Raw genomic sequence first — 21,869 nt, forward strand, 5'->3', positions numbered from 1 at the left:
ACACACCCCCCGCACACACCCCCCCCCGCACACACCCCCCGCACACACACCCCCCGCACACACCCCCCGCACACACCCCCGCACACACCCCCCGCACACACCCCCCGCACACCCCCCCCCGCACACACCCCCCCCCCGCACACACACCCCCCGCACACACCCCCCGCACACACCCCCCGCACACACCCCTCGCACAACACCCCCGCACACACACCCCCCGCACACACCCCCCGCACACACACCCCCCGCACACACACCCCCCGCACACACCCCCCGCACACACCCCCCCGCACACACCCCCCCCGCACACACCCCCCGCACACACACCCCCCGCACACACCCCCCGCACACACCCCCCGCACACACCCCTCGCACACACACCCCTCGCACACACACCCCCCGCACACACCCCCCGCACACACACCCCCCGCACACACACCCCACACACACACCCCCCGCACACACCCCCCCGCACACACCCCCCCGCACACACACCCCCCGCACACACCCCCCGCACACACACCCCCCGCACACACACCCCCCGCACACACCCCTCGCACACACACCCCACGCACACACCCCCCGCACACACCCCCCGCACACACACCCCCCCGCACACACACCCCACACACACACACCCCCCGCACACACACCCCCCGCACACACACCCCCCGCACACACCCCCCGCACACACCCCCCGCACACACACCCCCCGCACACACACCCCCCGCACACACACCCCACACACACCCCCCGCACACACACCCCCCACACACACACCCCCCCCGCACACACCCCCCACACACACACCCCCCACACACACACCCCCCGCACACACCCCCCACACACACACCCCCCCGCACACACCCCCCACACACACCCCCCACACACACCCCCCGCACACACACCCCCCGCACACACACCCCCCACACACACACCCCCCGCACACACCCCCCACACACACACCCCCCACACACACACCCCCCGCACACACCCCCCCACACACACCCCCCCCCCCCGCACACACACCCCCCACACACACACCCCCCCACACACACACCCCCCGCACACACCCCCCCGCACACACCCCCCCGCACACACCCCCCGCACACACACCCCACACACCCCCCGCACACACACCCCCACACACCCCCCGCACACACCCCCCGCACACACCCCCCCACACACACCCCCCACACACACCCCCCACACACACACCCCCCGCACACACCCCACACACGCAACACGCGCACACACGCACCCCGCCCACACACGCATCCCCACACACACACGCACCCCACACACACACGCACCCCACACACACGCGCACCCCACACACACACGCACCCCACACACACACGCACCCCACACACACACGCACCCCACACACACGCGCACCCCGCCCACACACGCATCCCACACACACACGCACCCCACACACACACGCACCCCGCCCACACACGCGCACCCCCACACACACACGCACCCCACACACACACGCACCCCGCCCACACACGCGCACCCCACACACACACGCACCCCACACACACGCGCACCCCACACACACGCGCACCCCACACACACACGCACCCCACACACACGCACCCCACACACACGCACCCCACACACACTCACCCCGCACACACACGCCCCGCATATGCACACACCACGCACACACGCACCCTGCCCACACACCCCCCCACGCACACTCCCCACTCACACGCGCACCCCACACACAAACCCCACACATGCACACACCACACACACAACCCACACACACACACACCATGCACACACACACACCACGCACACACCCCACACACACACGCACCCCACACACACGCGCACCCCCGCCCACACACGCATCCCACACACACACGCACCCCACACACACACGCACCCCGCCCACACACGCGCACCCCACACACACACGCACCCCACACACACACGCACCCCGCCCACACACGCGCACCCCACACACACACGCACCCCACACACACGCGCACCCCACACACACGCGCACCCCACACACACACGCACCCCACACACACACGCACCCCACACACACGCACCCCACACACACGCACCCCACACACACTCACCCCGCACACACACGCCCCGCATATGCACACACCACGCACACACGCACCCTGCCCACACACCCCCCCCACGCACACTCCCCACTCACACGCGCACCCCACACACAAACCCCACACATGCACACACCACACACACAACCCACACACACACACACCATGCACACACACACACCACGCACACACCCCACACACACACACGCCACACACACACACCCCACACGCACACCCCACTCACACCCGCCCCACACACACACACACCACACACATACCCTGCACACGCACGCCCCACACACGCACGCACCCCACACACACGCACCCCACACACACACCCCCCACACACACTTCAAGAAGGGTAGTAGGGATAAACCAGGGAATTATAGGCCAGTGAGCCTAACATCAGTGGTAGGGAAATTATTGGAAAAAATTCTGAGGGACAGAATTGGTCTCCACTTGGAGAGGCAGGTATTAATTAGGGATAGCCAGCATGGCTTTGTCAAGGGAAGATCATGTCTGACCAATTTGATTGAATTTTTCGAGGGGGTGACTAGGTGTGTGGATGAGGGTAGTGCAGTGGATGTGGTTTACATGGATTTCAGTAAGGCTTTTGATAAAGTCCCACATGGGAGACTGGTCAAGAAGGTAAGAGGCCGTGGGATCCAGGGTGCCTTGGCACATTGGATCCAAAACTGGCTTAGTGGCAGAAGGCAGAGGGTGATGGTGGAAGGTTGTTTTTGTGACTGGAAGCCTGTGTCCAGTGGGGTACCGCAGGGATCGGTGCTGGGTCCCTTGCTGTTTGTGGTCTACATTAATGATTTGGATGTGAATGTAAAAGGTATGATCAGTAAGTTCGCAGATGACACGAAAATTGGTGGGGTGGTAAATAGCGAGGCGGGAAGCCTCAGGCTACAGGACGATATAGATGGGTTGGTCAGATGGGCAGAACAGTGGCAAATGGAATTTAACCCTGAAAAGTGTGAGGTGATGCATTTTGGACGGACTAACAAGGCAAGGGAATACACAATGAATGGTAGGACCCTAGGAAAGACAGAGGATCAGTGGGACCTTGGTGTGCATGTACATAGATCCCTGAAGGCAGCAGAACAGGTAGATAAGGTGGTTAAAAAGGCATATGGGATGCTTGCCTTCATTAGCTGAGGCATAGAATATAAGAGCAGGGAGGTTATGATGGAGCTGCACAAAATGCTAGTTAGGCCACAGCTGGAATAATGTGTGCAGTTCTGGTCGCCACACTATAGGAAGGATGTGATTGCATTGGAGAGGGTGCAGAGGAGATTTACCAGGATGTTGCCTGGGCTAGAGCGCTTCAGCTATGAAGAGAGACTGGACAGGCTGGGGTTGTTTTCCTTGGAGCAGAGAAGGCTGAGGGGGGACCTGATTGAGGTGTACAAAATTATGAGGGGCATAGATAGGGTAGATAGAAAGGAACTTTTCCCCTTAGTAGAGGGGTCAATAACCAGGAGGCATAGTTTCAAGGTAAGGGGCAGGAGGTTTAGAGGGGATTTGAGGAAAAACTTTTTCACCCAGAGGGTGGTTGGAATCTGGAACTCACTGCCTGAAAGGGTGGTAGAGGCAGGAACCCTAACAACATTCAAGAAGCATTTAGATGAGCACTTGAAATGCCATAGCATACAAGGCTACGGACCAAATGCTGGAAAATGGGATTAGAGTAGACAGGGCTTGATGGCCGGCGTGGACACGATGGGCCGAAGGGCCTCTTTCTGTGCTGTATAACTCCATGACTCTATGACACACCCCACACACACACTCCACACGCACACCCCACCCCCCCCACACACACCCAACGCACACATCCCCCACACACGCACCACACCCACACCCCCCCCACACCCACACCCCCCCCACACCCACACCCCCCCACACACACACCCCCCCACCCCCCCCACACCCCCCCCACACCCACACCCCCCCCACACACACCCACCCCCCCCCACACCCCCCACCCCCCACACACACACACCCAACCCCCCCCACCCCCCCACCCCCCCCACACACACACACCCCCACCCCCCCCACACCCCCCCCACACACACCCACCCCCCCCACACCGCCCCCCACACACACACCCCCCCACCCACACACACCCACCCCCCCACACACCCCACCCCCCACACCCCACACACACACCCCCACACACACCCCCCCCACACCCCACCCCCACCCCCCCACACACACACCCCCCACCCCCCCCACACACCACCCCCCCACACCCCACACACACACCCCCCCACACCCCCCACCCCCCACACACCCCACCCCCCACACCCCCCCACACCCCCCACCCCCCCAACACACCCCACCCCCCACACCCCACACACACCCCACCCCCCACACACCCCACCCCCCACACCCCACACACACACCCCCCACACAATACAATACAATACAATACAAATCGCTTTATTGGCATGATAAGGTACATCTTATGTTGCCAAAGCATCAAAATACATTTATGGTTGAACACATAAACGCGGTTCCATTCATACAGTGTATAAACAGGTATATCCCTGAGTTTATAAATATATTTTCGCCTTGTTTATATATACTCTTGTCTTAGTTTACTGGTTGTCCCTCTGTTCATGGCAAGCTGTAACATAGTGTGCCGCCAGTGTTACACAGCTTCTCTCCTCCCCCAGTAGGAATGGGAGTTTTTGGTTGTCAGTCAGATTTCTGAATTCAGGGCATATTTGTGAGAATTTTTGATAGAAATTCTCTCTGATGCCCTGATATTTTCCACAGGCTGTGAGGAAGTGCATCTCTGTCTCAACTACTCCCTGACTGCAGTGAGAGCATATCCTGTCTTCTCTTGGCAGCCTGGTCTGCCTGTGTCTGCCTTTTTCGATCGCTAGGCTATGTTCGCTAAGTCTGTACCTTGTCAAGGTTCTTCTCAGTTTGTTATCCTTTACCATGGTCAGGTAATCAGCTATGTTGTATTGTCTGTTTAGGGCCAAGTAGCAATTGAGTTTGCTTTGGGTTTTTGTTGTTTCTGCCCAATATGACAGATATTTTTCCTTTTGCTTAGCGACGATTGTGTTGGGTCGAATTCTTTGTGTTACCCTGTCACTGTCCTGGGGCTGGTTATTGTTAGTATTGTTATTAGTTACTTTATTGAGTCCCAGGACTAGTTGACTGAGGGTATTCTTCTTTATGGTCAGCTCTTGGCATTTCAGGGCGTCGTAGTGATAGCATTGGGGGTTGCTCATTTGTAGGTGATTCCAAAATTTGGTGGCTCTTTTTTGGATAGTGATTATTAATGGGTATTGGCCTAGTTCCGCCCTGCATGCGTTGTTTACTGTTTTCCTTTGAGTCCGGAGGATACTTTTACAGAATTCCGCATGTAGGATCTCAATTGGGTGTTTGTCCCATTTTGCAAAATCTTGTTGTGTTAGTGGTCCCCAGACCTCACTGCCATAGAGTGCAATTGGTTCAATTACTGATTTGAAAATTTTGAGCCAAATGCTAATTGGGATTTCTATTTGGATTGATTTTTTGATGGCATAGAAAGCCCTTCTCTTTCAGTTCATTCACAGCCAGTTTGAAGTTTCCCGTAGAACTGATTTTTAAGCCCAAGTATGTGTAGTGAGTGGTTTGTTCAATTTTGGTTGTTCCTACTGTGAAATTTATTGTGGGTCCATGTTGTTTGGATCTTTGCTGGAACACAAGGACTTTGGTTTTTTGGGGATTTATTGTCAGGGCCCAAGTCTGGCAGTACGACTCCAGCAGGTCCAGGTTCTGCTGTAGACCCTCCTTAGTTGGTGACAGCAGAACCAGGTCGTCGGCATAGACGACACACACACTCCCCCCCACACCCCCCACACACCCCCCCCACCACCCCCCACACACACACCCCCCCCACACACCCCACCCCCCACACACACACACCCACACCCCCCACACACACCCCCACACCCCCCACACACACACCCCCCCCACCACCCCCCACACACACACCCCCCCCACACACCCCACCCCCCACACACACACACCCACCCCCCACACACACACCCCCACACCCCCCCCCCACACCCCCCCCGCCACCCCCCCCAACCCCCCCACACACACACCGCCCCACCCCCCCCCCCACACACACACACCCCACCCCCCACACACCCCACCCCCCACACCCCACACACACACCCCCCACACACACTCCCCACACCCCCCCCCACCCCCCCCCCCACACACCCCCCCCACCCCCCCCACACACCCCCCCACACACACACACCCACACCCCCCCCCACCCCCCCACCCCCCACACACCCCCACCCCCACACCCCCACCCCCCCCCCCACACCCCCCCCCCACCCCCCCCCCACACACACCCCCCACCCCCCCCACACACACCCCCACACACACACACCCACACCCCCCCCCCCACCCCCCACACACCCCCACCCCCACACCCCCACACCCACCCCCCCCCCCCACACACACCCCCCCACCCCCCCACACCCCCCCACACACACACCCCCCACACCCCCCCACACACACACCCCCACACCTCCCCCCCACACCCCCACACACACACACCCCCACACCCCCCCACACACACACCCCCACACCTCCCCCCCACACCCCCACACACACCCCCCCCCACACCCCCACACACACACCCCCCACACCATATACCCAGGGTCACTGAGGCCAGTTATAATGCTCCATTTGTTATGCTGCAGTGAGGTCTGCGAATCCAAACTGATTTTAAAAGCCATGGGGGGAAAAATTAGTATCGCCCCATTTGGGGCGCCATTATCGGCCGTGCGCAAAGTTTAGCACCTGGCGCTAATTATCGCCTCCGACGGCAAACTTGGCTTTTATCGCCCCTGGAGGTGATTGGAGCGCTAAATCAGGCGCTTCACACCTGTCTTAAGGCGCAAAGGGCGAGGCGCTACCTCAGAGCGCTGGCGGAGCAAGGAAGGGCAAATCAAAATAAACCTGCAAAGTGCTGCTCAGTATCCAAAACTCCTTCACACCGCATTGAAACTCTCCAGAAGTCAGTCTCTCTCTCTCTCTCTCTCTCTCTCTCAGAATGCGTGGTGCAAAAATGTCACCAACAAAAAAAGGCAGGAAGCGGTCGCCTTTAAATAGCGCTCCCCCAGTCCCTTCCTGACTGCAAAACGCTCCCCTCAACCTGTCGTTGCTGGTGGCAAGTGGTAAGGCAGGGGGTGCCACTCAATATCCAGTCCGGGGCGCTAACGGAGCGTTGCGCACTCGACTGACGTCATAATCTGCCGGCGCAGGAGATCATGGCGGTAGTGTTTAGCGCCGCCGCAAAATGTCTAGTTAATTTTGCGAGCGGTGCAAACATCGCCGCGCCCAGGCGCTAGTTGCTTTGCGCCCCATTAGCACCATCTTAAGGCGCAAACAACTGAATTTTTCCCCCATTGACTTTCAGAGTCCCTTTTGAAGAGTCGAGGTGTGAGATTAAGGCTCCTTTTAAAAATAACTATGAGTTGTGATTATCTAAAGTAATCTTTTGTTTTCACATAATTCATCCTGTTGATTTTCTTAATGTTTCTGTTGCAGTGGTGAATGCTGATGACATCATTAGGAGAACGGACTACTGGGATAATTTGATTTTTTTGAGCAAAGACAACTTTGCATCATCAGGAGTTGACTGTCACTCCCAGTCAGTATCTAATGCAGCATTCACTGACTTTATACTTTGATTAAAGAATAAATAAAGAGGCACTTTTGTAGTTAAGTAGGGCTCCTGGGAGAGTGGTCCTTAAATGCAGATTTTCATCCTTCATGCAGTGCTTTTTCTCTGAAGCCTTATTCCTGCCGTTGCTCCTAATCAAGCTCTGAATTTGCAGATCAATAGACATTCAAGAACAGTGTGTGGGACCCAAGGAAAAAATGGGCTTTTGATGCCGCTAAGCCTACAGAGTTCCCCAGCTTTGTATTCGAGAGCAGGAGAGCTACGTGTCTGTTAACAATGGCAGGATCAGCATAAAAATGATTTATGTTCTTTTTAAGTACTAGAGGGTAGTGACTGAGAAACTCCACTATCTCAGCTCAAGTCCGCTGTTCTGCCGATCATGGCAAAACTCAGTCAACACTTTTTAATCCCCTCTGCATCAAATAGTCTGCTCGACCAACATTCATATCTAAGGCAGCAGCTTGAATGGCAAACTTAGGAAAGGACTATCAGAAAGTTCTTCTGCTCATAAAGAGTGATCAACACAAGAAATAGACTTCTGGGTAGTGATGGAAAAATCCTTGGAATCACTTAAAAATGATGCAGTGATACAGGCACTGTAGGTTCCTGCTGGTATAGAATGGGTTAAAAGACCCTCGTCTGTATCTATTCTGTGATCTTGTGAATGAGTGTCCCAGTAATACCACCTCATGGAGTATTCTGAGAATTACAGTTATGACTGTTCATACTGTATCTAAAAGGTCCTGTGATGTTGAAATAAAATGTGAATAATTGTTTCTGCTTACTGTACTGGAACTGCCATTCTGAAAGATTACTGTAAAGACTGTCTGATTTTGTAGGCAGCTGCCACACGTGTGAAGTCAGTTTCTGTCATGATGAAGAGTACTAATAGAGGTAAAACTAAGTCATTTTAACTTGTGCTTTGGGAGGTTTTTCCACTGAATTGGCAAATAGCTGGCTATGTGTTTAAAAGGCAGGTATGCACAGATGCTGGAGGCTCTCAGTCCTTGTTTCTGAGTATATTTTGTTTGCTTACATACAGCTGAGCAGAGCAGCCTGCAAGTGGTGATTTTGTGTAGAAGTTCCATTTCAGTTCGGCCATGGAACAGTATAGAGCTGTGACCTCGACTGCCCTTAAATATCTGCTCCCAGGCTTCCTCTAACCAGTTTAAAAGCATAAAATACAGGAACAAGTGATGGTGGGAGAATTGCTCTGTTCACTATAACTAGCGACAGCGTAACTGTGTTCACGCAGATTTGCACTAGTACTTTCAGCAGATTCGTAAACGTTACCAGAACAATTCTTCCCCCATATCAAAAATTCCTGACTTTTGGGAATAGGTGAATTTAAATATCACAAGTTGTTATTGTCTAACTGTGAAATCACAGCTATAAAAGCTACAGAAAATTATCAGAGGGAGTCTATATAAATATATTAATTTAGCAATTCAATTAGTAGCATTTGTGTTTTTAATTTACATAAAGATTGACATAAGAGGCTGGAATGACTGTATTACCAGCGTGCTGACATTCCCCAGTCCACTAATGAGGGTATTAACTCTTGTTTATTGTCGTTAATTATATATTGAGAATATATTAATATTAGAGTGAAATTTGTTTCTTAAATTTGGGTGATTTTAATATTTTTCTTCCAGAATATGTCTGATATGGGAGCAGAAGAGATCCAAGAACAGTCTCAGCCAGAAGGTAATGCCGCCATTGCTTGGGTTATTAGCGTGCCATTCTAGAAAATCACATCCGTTTAGGGCACTCCCAACAAGTGACAGCACCTAAAGGACAGAAGCGTTTTAGAACAAGGAAGGATGTACTTGGAGGTGGAACCTCAACACGACGCAATTCGAACTCGCGATCATCCCATGTTTGGCGAGGATTTGAATCTAGCTGAAAGGAAACAATTATAATGTTAGGTTGTTTAAAGAGCTGCAAGTAAAAGAAGTTAAAACAACAGAAAATGCTGGAAAAACTCAGCAAGTAAAAGAAGTTGTCTGTTTTAGACCTAGCACTTCGAAGTGAGGTGCCTTGTATTTACTACCATTTTTGTGTAGAGGTTAGTTGTATAAGCTTGTAACAGAAGACTTAACTATTTTAGCAACTTTGCCACTAACAATGTGACCTTGGATGGCAGCTTCAAAACTTGTGCCATTTACACTTTCCACAGTAATGTACAACAGGCTTCATCTTTTTATTGTTCAGGTGGTGAGGCAATCCCCACTGTAACTGAAGCCCCAGATCTTCCAGAGAAGAGCGATGTCTCTGACCTTGTCCAGGAGCCCATCGATCAGGGACAGCTCAACACTGATGACATTATCGGTAAGATAATAAATCGGACAAAGGGACCCAACTGATCTTGGTTTTTTTTGTCTTTCCTATCCTCTCAACTTTTAGCAGATTATTTTATCAGATGATTGCTCACTATCAGGCACTTTCATTCAAAGAGAGTGGCCTAGAAATTCACTGGCCTTAGCGCCGCTTTTGAGGCGCTAGAGGGCCTAGCGGCGAAGTTATGGCCAGTTTTGAAATTGACATGGGCCCTAAATCGGCGTTAGGCCGGTAGCGCTGCACCGGCACCGATGACGTCATCGGTGTGCGCAGCGTCCCAGTTGCCATGGTAACCCGCCCGAACTCGGAAATTGAGTTGCGGCCGTCGCTGCGCCAAAACCCAATTTCTAGGCCGATGTCTTTTATGAGCCTTTCTTGAGGACTGCCAGCCATTAATGCTGCTGTATTATCAGCTGTCAAGTCATTCAATTTACGAGGAGTGAATCAAACAATATATGTTACCCCCAACTTACTCACACATTGCCTTGCCTTTCTGTGGCACTCCCAACTACTGGACCATGTGAAACCTGGCAAAACTCACCCAAATTAGGACAGGGTAGTTTACATAGCTAGATTAGTTCCATTGACCTACAGCAATGGGCCTCAAAGTTAAAGCACTTCCAAAGTACTGGGCTTTAGAAGCAACATAACGTGCTTGTCCTTAGCAATTTGGGTAGTGCTACCTGTTTGTTAACTGAAACCAGTGTATTACATGTGGGCTGGCCAGACCCATGTGCTTTGAACTAGGCTAAAATGAGTTATTCCTACTGCTCTGGCACTGGAACTTGACCCACAATTATGAAACTAAGGCCTAGAAATTCAGTCGCGTTTGCGCCCACTTATTGGCTAAAGAGTGGTTTGCGCCGGAAGTTTTTTAGCGCCCGAAATTCAGTTGGTCCCTAACATCGGCGTTAGCCGGTAGCGCTGCGCCGGCACCGATGACGTCATCGGTGTGCGCAGCGCCCCGGTTCCAATGCGATTCCGTGCCGACCGCCAAATTCAGTTGCGGCCGCCTCGCCCGTGGCGGCCGCAAACAGCGTTTGAAAAACGGTGCCTTGCAGCTCCGAGAGGCCGGCGCATAAAGGTGGAGGGGCGGTCGGCCGCTTTCCCGGCGGCCGCCTGGCCGCACCTCCCTCCCCGGACTCCTGCACCACCCCCCCGCGGCATTGGTGTCTGACTCCCGCGAGCCCGGCACTTCTCCGTGGTGCCGGGCTCATTTGCCGGGGGAATCCAGCGGCGATCTCACGGCTGCAGGCAGCTCCTCCTTAAGAGAAGGAGGAGGCCTGCAGTACCCCAGCCTGCCGCACCGCATCGGGTGCCGCAGCGGCAGCTGGACGCCTGCAATTGACTTTCATCGCCCCAAGCGAGGCGGCCAAACCCTGCAATAGCGCCCGCCTCCGTCTTGGGGCGCCGCAACTGAACTTCAGGCGGGCGCTACGGGAATCCGGGCGAGCGCTAAATTTCGGGCGCTAAAGACCTGGCGGGGCCTTACTGAATTTCTAGGCCTAAAAATCATATTTCAACTGGTGATGAGAACTGATCTCACCAGATGGTTAATACTGACTTCCTGGCCTAAAATAACAAAGGTCAACACATACACAGGGCCAGATTTTCAGTGTGCCGTGAGGCGGGCTTTTAGGCGTGCGGGGGGCAAAAATCCTGAATTCGGGGGTCTCGACACCATCCCGCCCAAAATCCACCGCCACGTAAGTTTCAAAGGAGGCGGGTACCCGCCCCGCACTGGGACCCGCCGACCTGAGGCGGGAAGGGATTAGTGCCAATTAACTGCCTGTTAACAGGTAGTTAACAGGCAGTTTTTAGCCTAATCCCTATTTTGAGGGGTGTCGTGTGGGATTCCTGACGGCTCCAAACCACGCCAGGTTAGAGCAGGCGGGCCGTCGGGTTGAAGGACTTGGAGGGGTCGAGATGTCGGTGTACAGGTGAGTGATGGGTGCATGAGTGCAAAGGTAAGTGTGTTTGGTGTGTCTAAAGTGTGTAAAGAAGTTTAAATTACCTGTACTTACCTTAAAAGCCTTTCTTCCTCTAGGCGTCGGGAGTCCATCGCTCAGCCGGCACTGAAAGCTGAATGGCTGCGAGCTGTCGAAAGTGACAGCCTTCAGCTTTCAGTGCCGGTGACAGTTCTAACTGAGTCTGTGGAGAAGGACTTAGGTTAGAAGTCAGACTGTCAGTGTTTGACTGCTTCAAACAGCTGTGAAACACTGATATTTCATCTGTCAAAAACTCTTGACAGATGAAATTTCAGTCTGTGACGTCACCTGTTGCCGGGTGGTCCTTAATTGGCCTGCTGAGCCCGCTGGGCGGGCTCAACAAGGTCAATCAAGAGAAGATTGCGTTGATTGGCCGGACATCGATGGAGGCGGGACTAAAACCTGAAAGTTGTAGTCCCGCCTCCTTCCCAACTGCTGAATGAAAATCCAGCCCGCAATGTTTGTCAAAAGCAGAGAAGTTATGCCAAACTTATATAGGACCTTGGTTAGACCGCACTTGGAATACTGTGCTCAGTTCTGGTCTCTATATTACAAAAAGGATATAGAGGCCCTGGAGAAGGTGCAAAAAATGATTTACAAGGATGATCCCAGAACTGAGAGGTTATAATTATCAGGAAAGACTGAACAGGCTGCGGCTTTCTCTAGAAAAGAGAAACCTGATAGAAGTCTTTAAAATTATGAAGGGGTTCAATAGGGTCGGCGTAGAGAGGATGTTTCCACTTGTGGGGGTGTCCAAAATTAAGGGCCACCAATATAAGATAGTCACTAATAAATCCAATAGGGAATTCAGGAGAATTTTTTTAACCAAAAGAGTGGTTAGAATGTGGAACTTGCTACCACATCAAGAAGTTAGAATTTGAGGGGGCAATTTTGTGACTAGGGGCGCGTTGGAGGTGGGACTGCTGCTTGTCGGGTCGATGTCCCGCCTCCATCGATTTGTGGCCAACCCACACTATTTTCCCTGGATTGACCTTGTTAAGCCCGCCCAGCGGGCTCAGCAGGCCAATTAAGGGAAAGCCGGTTGCAGAGATTGTCAACGAATGACGTTTCATCTGTCAAAAAATTTTGACAGATGAATTGTCATCGTTTGACAGCTCTGTGAAGCTGTCAAACAGTGACATTCTCTGCAGTTTGATGAGGTCTTGAATATAAGACCCCATTAAACTTCTTTCTTTAACAGAATTGAGATGGTTGTTGCATCTGTGAATGCAATGGCCACCTGTCAATCCCAATACGGAGGTCCAAGACTCTCCGCATACACACCGACTGAAGCCTGCAGGAAGAAACAAGGTAAGTACACTTTTAATAACACTTTGCACTTACCTCAGATACTCACCTTCACACCACACTTTTGCACCCGACCCCCGCAGACCTAGTATTCACCTCGCTGAGCTGGCGTGCTTTGGAGCCTTCGGGAAGCCCGCATTTGTGAGGGCAAAAAGAGGAGATGGGACCCGGTGCGGGACGGCTACCCGCTTCCTGGGAAGCTGGCATGGAGGCGGGTTGGGGGCGAGTTGGGGACCCGCCCCCAAATTCTGCCATTTTCCCGGCATACCCGCCTCCCCAGGACTGGCAAAATCGCCCCATAGAATCGTAGAATGAAATGGCGCAGCAAGAGGCCATTCGGCCTATCGTGCCTGTGCCAGCTCTTTGAAAGAGCTCTCCAATAAGTCCCATTCCCCTGCCCGTTTCACATATCTCTGCAAATTTTTCCCCTTCAAGTATTTATCTAATTCCCCTTTGAAAATTACTATTGAATCTGCTCCCACCGCCCTTTCAGGGAGCGCATTCCAGGTCATAACAACTCACTGTGTTAAAAAAAAATTCTCCTCATTTCGCCTTTGGTTCTTTTGCCAATCACCTTAAATCTGTGTCCCCAGGTTACCGACCCTTCAGTCACTGGAAACAATTTCTCCTTATTTACTCTATCAAAACCCTTCATGATTTTCAACACCTCTATTAAATCTCCCCTTAACCTTTTCTGCTCTAAGGAGAACAACCCAAGCTTCTCAAGTCTCTCCACATAACTGATGTACATTAAATGGTTAGTTTCAATTGTGGAAATAATAAAAACATCCACTGCAGATTTCTTTGTACTATACAAGTGTAAGATAGTATTTCAGCAGAGCAACACAGAGAAGACTGGACATCTCTGCCATGCGTCGCTACTGACACCCGAGTGGGTGACTATTCACTTACAACCTTCAGCGATTGACTTTGTTTCAAACACTAGGCGCCACAAATATCATTTTAGGAGGCAGCTTTATGTGAGAAAATGAAGGCTGTGGGAGATGAGCAGCTCCACAGTTTTGAGGTACTAAGAAGGTGTGAGTTAGAGAAGGAGACTGTGCAGCAAGTCTTGTTTTCAACACTGTTGCGATGTAGGTAGGCGGAAGAGAACTCTGACTAAATTCAATAAAAAAAGAAAAATGTAGGAAAGGCTGTGACAGTGCCAGAGTTTGGAGACGAGAGCTGAGAGAGGGGTCACCGATCAAACAGCAAGCTTTTTACTATATGCAGTCCAAGAGCGATAGAGAGGTGTTGGAAGAGCTTCTGCTGAGGTAGGATTGTTGGATAGATTTGGAAATCATAGAGTATTAAGATTTTTTGAGGGGAAACAAGTGTTTGACCGAGAACAAGAAAGCAACCTTCTTGGAGCTTCAGTGATGTGAGACTTCCATTTGCGATCAGAGTGGATGTTGAGGTCAAGAATGCTGATAGATGAAGGGTCGGGGTTGAGCCATCGAAGGTCAGAGGTAGGAGCTGTTGGTTAGACCTGTATCAGAGTTGAAGAAACTGTGTCTTTGAGGAATTAAACAGATTTTCATTGCCCCATTGAAGGACGAGATGTAATAATTCGGCTGTTGCACTGAGGGTCTAGGATCTGAAGGGAGCTCAGTGTAGAGTGGGGTCATCAGCAGAAAAGTGGATAATGTGTTGATGATGAGTGAAGGAGGTTATTGATGTGGAGAAGGAACAGAGTTGGAGCACAGAGCCCTGGGAACTCGAGTTAATGGAAAGAGTCAGAGGATCAGACATGAGCTACAGCACAGATAGAACGATGTGAGAGGAGACACGAGAGCCTTGAACAGAGCTTTGGTGGGAGACCACACGCTGAGAACTTGTTTAGCAGTGTAAGGCACCAGAACCTGTCAAAGCCTTTGGAGACATCCAAAGCAACAAAGAATTTTCACCAAAGTGCTCGAGGGCAGAATTGCAGAGATGTTTAAAAGAGGCTCGAAGGTCACCAGTGGGGCGGCCATGTTGGAAACCAAACTACTGACCAGAACTGTCGAGGTGAAAGTAATTGGAGAGATAAATTCCGCTTCAATAACTCTGGAAAGTGTCAATGGAAGAGAAAGAGGGCAGGACTAAGAAGACTACCTTCTGTAGCATTAATGTGAGGGAAATAGTGGCCAGGATGTATAACAGGTGACCAATCTGCTACTGCACATTTTGTGCCACTGCCGATGTTGAATTGTACCCCATATATGGCATAGGTCTAAGGTAAGTTATGGGCACATCTTCTGCGGACGATGGTAGAGTTACTTTCAGGACTAGTGGTTTATTGGGGGTCCAGAGAGCAGAGGATCTTGATGTTGCTCCTAATGGTCGAACAGTCTGGTGCAATGGAAGGAAGTTCTTTACTGAAATCATTGAGTTTAGAGTTGAAGGAGAAAAGTTAACTAAATATACTTCCAGCGAGTGAAGAAATCCCATCTTAAACTCGTGCTGACTTTTTCCACTAAAATTATCAGCAGGCAGGATTTCAGACCTTAGGCCGTGATTTTTTTCCTGGAGGTGGGTTTGCGTCGGGAACGGTAGTGGGCGGGTTCCCATCCCCCTGCCAGCCTGTTGACACAATTTTCCGCTGATTGGCCTAGTTAAGCCCGCCGTGTGGGTTACCCGCCCTTAACACAAGGTGCGGGTCTGGTCAGCTGATGTGCTGATGTGTTTGCAGCCGGTGCATTTAAGGGGCCGTTTCTCCCATTAGATCTCAGGTGGTTTCTGGTGCTTCTGACTAATGCTTCTCACCACAATGTGTGCAGAGAAACAAAAGGCAGCTCCCTGCTTCAATGAGGACTCCCTCCATGTTCTTGTGGAGGGAGTTAGAGGACGTTGGGCGGCCCTGTACCCATCTGATGGACGAAGGAAACCTCCTCAGCAGACAAAGGCAGCCTGGCTGTGAATAGCTGAGGAGGTCAGTGCAAGGTCCATGGTCAGATGCACCTGGGTCCAATGCAGGGAAAGGTTCAATGATCTCCTGCGTTCTGGAAAAGTGAGTATAAAAGCTCATTTACCTTAATACTGCTGTGCCTGTCATCACATCCCCATCACTCTGCATTGCTAACCCTACTCCTGCACATCCTGACTCAACCTAACATTCCTTGCACCATCCCCCATCCCTCTCTCCCTATAGCACAGATTCACTTCCCCATCTTACTATGCACCCCTCACACCCACCCTCAAGGTTATGCACTGACAACAACTAACAACTCAAAAGGAGGGAACATCGTTATGGGAACCCACTCCTTCACAGTCTCTCTCTAAACATCGATCCGATCCATTCTTTACACTCATTCCATCACTCTCACTGAAACTCCACTTCTTTCCCTCATTGCAGGAAAAGAGAGCCCACAATAAGAGGGAGAGGGAGAGAACAGGAGGAGGACCAGCATCCTTCTCACAGCTCACCCACACTGAGGAGGCTGCCCTGGAAATTGTGGGATCGGTGGAACAGCTCGAAGTGGGGGACGGAGAGACGGGCTCAGTTGAACATCCTGGTGACTGAATGCTTCTCCATCCATCTTATTTTGCTGTCATGACTGACACAGATGGCATCTGATGTCATTAGAAATGGAATGTTCATCATGTGCACAATGAGATGTGTCTGCAATCTACATATCACATGTCTAACTCATGCCTTTACTCTCCCACAGGACCATCAAGAGCCCCCCTCCCTACTGCCCAGGAGGAAGAGCTGGAGGACTCCTCAGAGGATGCTGCATCCTCTGAGGGAGCAGCGTCAGCAGAAATGATTGCACCCAGCACCAGCGCAGGGACGCACACCTTGGTGGGTCGTTCGCGAGATAGAGTAGTAGTGTCACCTGGTGTATCACAACGCACGAGTGAGCAAAAGCAGATGGTGGAGACAGGGACAGCAGTGGAGAGCCCTCGTCAGAGGCCGCAGGACGCTCCCAGCTCTGCTCAGCTGCATGTAGATGCTGAGCCTCGGGGGCCATCCAGAAAGAGAGCGGTGCTGGAGCTTCAGGAACAAGTGCAGGAGGCTCTGACTGGGTTTGGAACCACGGTGACTGCGAGTGTGCAGAGAATGGAGGAGTCCCTCTCAAACATGAGCAATGCCGTGGTGCACGCAATGGCGAATGTAGGTCCCGCCATGGAAAGGATGGCAACCTCCATGGAGGACATAAATCGCCAGACTCAAACGAACATGGTGACTCTTCTAAATAGATGGTCAGCTATGGAGGATAGATGGGCATCTGTCGTGGAGATGAACCAGAGTTACATGGACGTCCCCGTTATGAGGACTGTCAGTACAGAAACGGGTCCTCATGGCCTCACTGATGTGCAGCAAGCTGATCTCCAGCTCCTTGCTAGCAGAGAAGTATGGGTGGGCCATGAGAGGGATGATGGTGGGAGGCGACATGCAAGTGGGGCTCCTCTCCAAGCGCTCCAATTTCCATCCCCTTACCAATTCATCAGTCAAAGCCCCAGATGACTGCCAGAGCAGTGGTGGCCGAGTCTGCCCCTGTGCAGCCGCAGGGGGAGCAGCCTTTGGCGGGGCTTTAAAAGGCTTCAAAACCCAGAGGACGACCGCCAAAGGCGTCTAAGCAGGCGCAGCAGGGAAGTGAGCAGGCTGTCTCTACATCTGCTGAAATCAAATGGGTAGCACAACGTCGAAGCACGCGCAAGAGAAAGCTGACACATAACTGATCACAAGGGTACTCACTTGGGTGTTCTCACAGAATGCAATGTTAAGTTTCTGTTTTATTATGTTGCAATACATTAATCTTGTAGGAGCATTTGACATCCTGGCCATTTGTGTGATTCCAATTTGAGGTGGCACCTTTTATGTCCAACAATGCAGGTCAGTGGATATAGAGTTAACGCCAGACACTTACAGCCTTAATACAGGCTCCCAAATCGTGAAATCACCAACCTCTGACATCTGAAATTGAGCAGATTTGAGAATGCAGCTTTTAGACTGCAGTTGCAGCTGTGAAGTTTCCAGCTTGTTGGTCTTCCCGACACACTTACCTGGCGTGATCTCCGAACGTCATGAAACCCGAATCAAATGTTGGAAAATTACAAAAGGCTCTCAAAATAGCAATTAAATAGCACTTAACAACGAGTTAAGTGCCTTAAATTCCTTACCCGCCGCTTGGTGTTAGGTCTGTTGTGAAATCACAGACCTGACATTCTTGAAACTCACACGAAGGCGGGTTCGCGGCGGGTTTCTAACCCACCGTCAATCATCACAACTTTCACCTGACCCATCTCTGAACCCGCCCCCTGAGTGCTGGCAAAATCGCGGCCTTAGATTCAATTGATAGAATTTTTAGAAGACACCAGAATGAGAGGCATTGTTGAACCAAGATATAGCATTAGATCTGACAGAAGGGAAAGGATGAATTCTGAAACCTTCCATGCCAGTTAGAATAACATCAGTTCCTTCACAGATAGAAGGGCCTCTGTCTCGCTGGTGAATCTCTACATGCCTTCTCAACCCCACGGGTTGGCAGTCAATGCATTGATTACTTTCCAGACTCTGCCTAGGTGGGCTGTCTCAGCTCCTGATGTTGCACCTACCAATTCCACCATATCATCCAGCCAGGTGGTTCTTTGCCTGCTTGTTGATATATTACCATCAATTTCTGCAGACAGGAAGAATCCCAACAATGCTCCTTATGTGTCAGTAATGTGCTCAAGTAACATTCCCACCATATTAGCTGCATCATTTCTCTCTTTTCTTGTGCTAGTTCAAGGAGCCTCTCATTAATCTTTTTCTTCAACTAATTTTCAACATCTGCAGCACCAGAATTCAAAAGTGCTCAGTCATATCCTTACTTCAGCCCTTAAACATGCTGCTGCTTACCACCACTTTAGTTTTATGGTTGCTCTGAAACTCTTTCATATTGCTAGGCACTTCTTTTGCAATTAATTTCTTCCATTGAATGTCTTTGTTGCTTTGACCATCTAAGTGTCAGCTATGCTCATTTGGTAGCACTTTCACTGGTGAGTCAGAAGGTTATGGGTTTGAGGTCCCACCAGAGACTTGATCCAAGCTTCAGTGCAGTAGTGCGGGAGGGCTGCATTATAAGAGGTGCTGTCTTTCTGATGAGACCTTGAACCAAGGCACCACTTGTCTGCTCAGTTGGATGTAAAAGATCTCGTGGCACCATTTAAAAAGAGCAGAGAGTTCTCCTGGTATATTGGCCAAGACCCCTCCCTCAAGCAACAGCTCCAAAGACAGATTATCGGCTAATTCATCTAATTGCTGTGTTAAACTTAGTATTTGCCTACATAACCATAGTTATTGCACTTCAGAAGTAATCCATTGATTGCAAGGAGCTTTGAGCCATCCTGATTGTGTATTGCGATTCTGAATACACCTTTGTCCATTTGCTCGATTTCTGTTTTATTCGCTGAAAGGTTAGTTATTGGGAGTGCCTCAGTCTTTGATTACTACAGGTAGACTATCCTTTATCCGAACTACCGAAAACCTCTAAAAACCGAAAGTTTTTTCGTTCAGCGTAAGTCGTGCGCACGACATGACCAGAGTGGCGCACGACTTACGCTGAGCAGGGCAGAGGGTCACAGAGTTCCCTCCTGGGTAGGAGATTTCAGGTCGAGCCGGGCAGTGTGAAGGAGGTACCGGGAGAGTGAACCCGACAATACAGCAGCCCGTCCGATAGCTGCAGCGGCGCGTCCGATATTCTTTTCTCCCCCCCCCCGACCCCCACCCCCGACCCCCCCGCCGACCCCCACCCCGACCCCCCGCCGACCCCGACCCCCGACAAATTTCCCAATACCTTCTGAAATCCGAAAAATTCCAAAAACCGAAACTCAGCTGGTCCCAAGGTTTTCGGATAAAGGATAGTCTACCTGTATTAACATTATTTTCTTAGCAGGGTCATTTTCACTGTTAGTGCAGAGCTGTGCCTTCCAGGAGCACGCATCTGGAATTTGGGCGAGTGTTCCCATGATTTTCTGTCATTTCCATTACAAATGGAAACTCGTTGAGAACAGACACCTGAATTCCACTTCATGCTCTTGCACTGAGGGCAATAAAGATGAAAATTTAGCCGGAATTTATTTTGATCTGAATTTCAAAATTGTTAGATTTGCCTTCCTGAGTACTGTATTTACTTTTAGCACCCCAAAAAAAATTAGCACCCCCGCACCTGAAATTCACTGGTAGTGCCCCAAGAGGGAGGCGGGTTTCTACTGGAAGCGTCCCACCTCCCTCTTGAGGCGCTGCGAGTGAATATCGCGGCACGTAGCGCCGCAGCGCCACGCGCACCCGCACGTCATGCCATGGTACTGCAAGTCTTCCCCTAAATAAAGGGGAGGGGCCTAGCGCAATGCGACCTTGGGCCCAGCTGGGCCACCAGGGATCGGAGTGTCGGCAAAAGACCCCGGCACTCAAGAGAAGTGCCAGGCTCATGGGGCGCAGCCGGCACCCCACAGAGGGGGGCTTCACAGGAAGCTGGAGACAGCAATGAGGCAGCTGCTGGCAGGCGGCCAGCAACAAAAACAGCCGCCCGGCACCACCCCTTTAATTTGCGCCGTCCTGGCCACAGGTAGGCCCCCTTGACCCTGTCAGACATAGCGTCCGGCGGTAAGTCAGGGGGCGCTGCCGAAGATCGCGAGCGGGGCGCTGCGCACGGCGATGACATCATCGCATGAGACGCAGCGCCGCGGGGCGCTAACGGTTACCGCCGCCGCTAACCTCCCGCTGAATTTCGCGGGAGGCGTTAGCGGCGCCACACCTGGGCGCTAGTTGCTTTGCGCCCCATTAGCGCCCTCGGGCACTAACGGGAGGCACAAATCAATCGAATTTTTCCCCCTATGTCTTTTAATGAATTCCGAGTTGAAAAGACTGCTTGATGTAAGACATCACTGCCTCGTACCTCTTCTGATAACTGATTATTGACTCACATGGCTGCTTCTTGTTCTCAGTAAAGACGTCATGTCTTTCCAATCAGTTCCTACTCATTGCAGAACATCTGTTAATCTTTGATGCTTCACCCTGTTAAACACTTCCTCCTAATTTGTGAAGCATAGATGCACCTCTCTCCTCAGTTCTTTATTGCCCACGCACAAGTCTTTTTCAAAGCAAATATTTGCCTGTTCCTTTCCTCGTTCCTCACTTAATTCCCAATCGAGCTTCATTTTATTCTTTCTAGACTGATTTTTAGTCACCCTTTCACCATTTGGCTCATGACACTGAAGTTTCTATTTTCCCCATATACTGTGGCTTTGAATTTTTTAGATGTGTTCTGAATATGGATCCAGAAATGTTCATGAATAGGATTCCTGAGCTGTAGACTGTAATACAGAGTTGAGTCATTTCCGGTACACCAATCTACCCATATACTGCAGCATCTCTGTCAGGACACCATCTTCTCCACCTTCTTTCGTCATGTGCCTTATAAGATGCTCACCATCTGATTTAGTGATCGCCAGTCCTTCGAA

General features: G+C 51.5%; 1 protein-coding gene across 1 annotated transcript in view; it reads left to right on the forward strand.

The window, feature by feature from the left end:
• Positions 1–9,458: 9,458 nt before the first annotated feature.
• LOC147100955 (zinc finger protein Aiolos-like) overlaps positions 9,459–21,869 on the forward strand; it is a 160,515-nt gene continuing 148,104 nt past the window's right edge. The window contains exons 1-2 of the mRNA XM_085966063.1: positions 9,459–9,507; positions 10,015–10,131. Of these exons, the coding sequence (XP_085822189.1) occupies positions 9,459–9,507; positions 10,015–10,131 (166 nt within the window). The remainder of the gene's footprint in view (positions 9,508–10,014; positions 10,132–21,869) is intronic.

Source organism: Somniosus microcephalus, chromosome 24, assembly GCF_052327205.1.
Source record: "Somniosus microcephalus isolate GS21.2 chromosome 24, FLI_Smic_1.0, whole genome shotgun sequence".
NCBI classification, from domain to species: domain Eukaryota; kingdom Metazoa; phylum Chordata; class Chondrichthyes; order Squaliformes; family Somniosidae; genus Somniosus; species Somniosus microcephalus.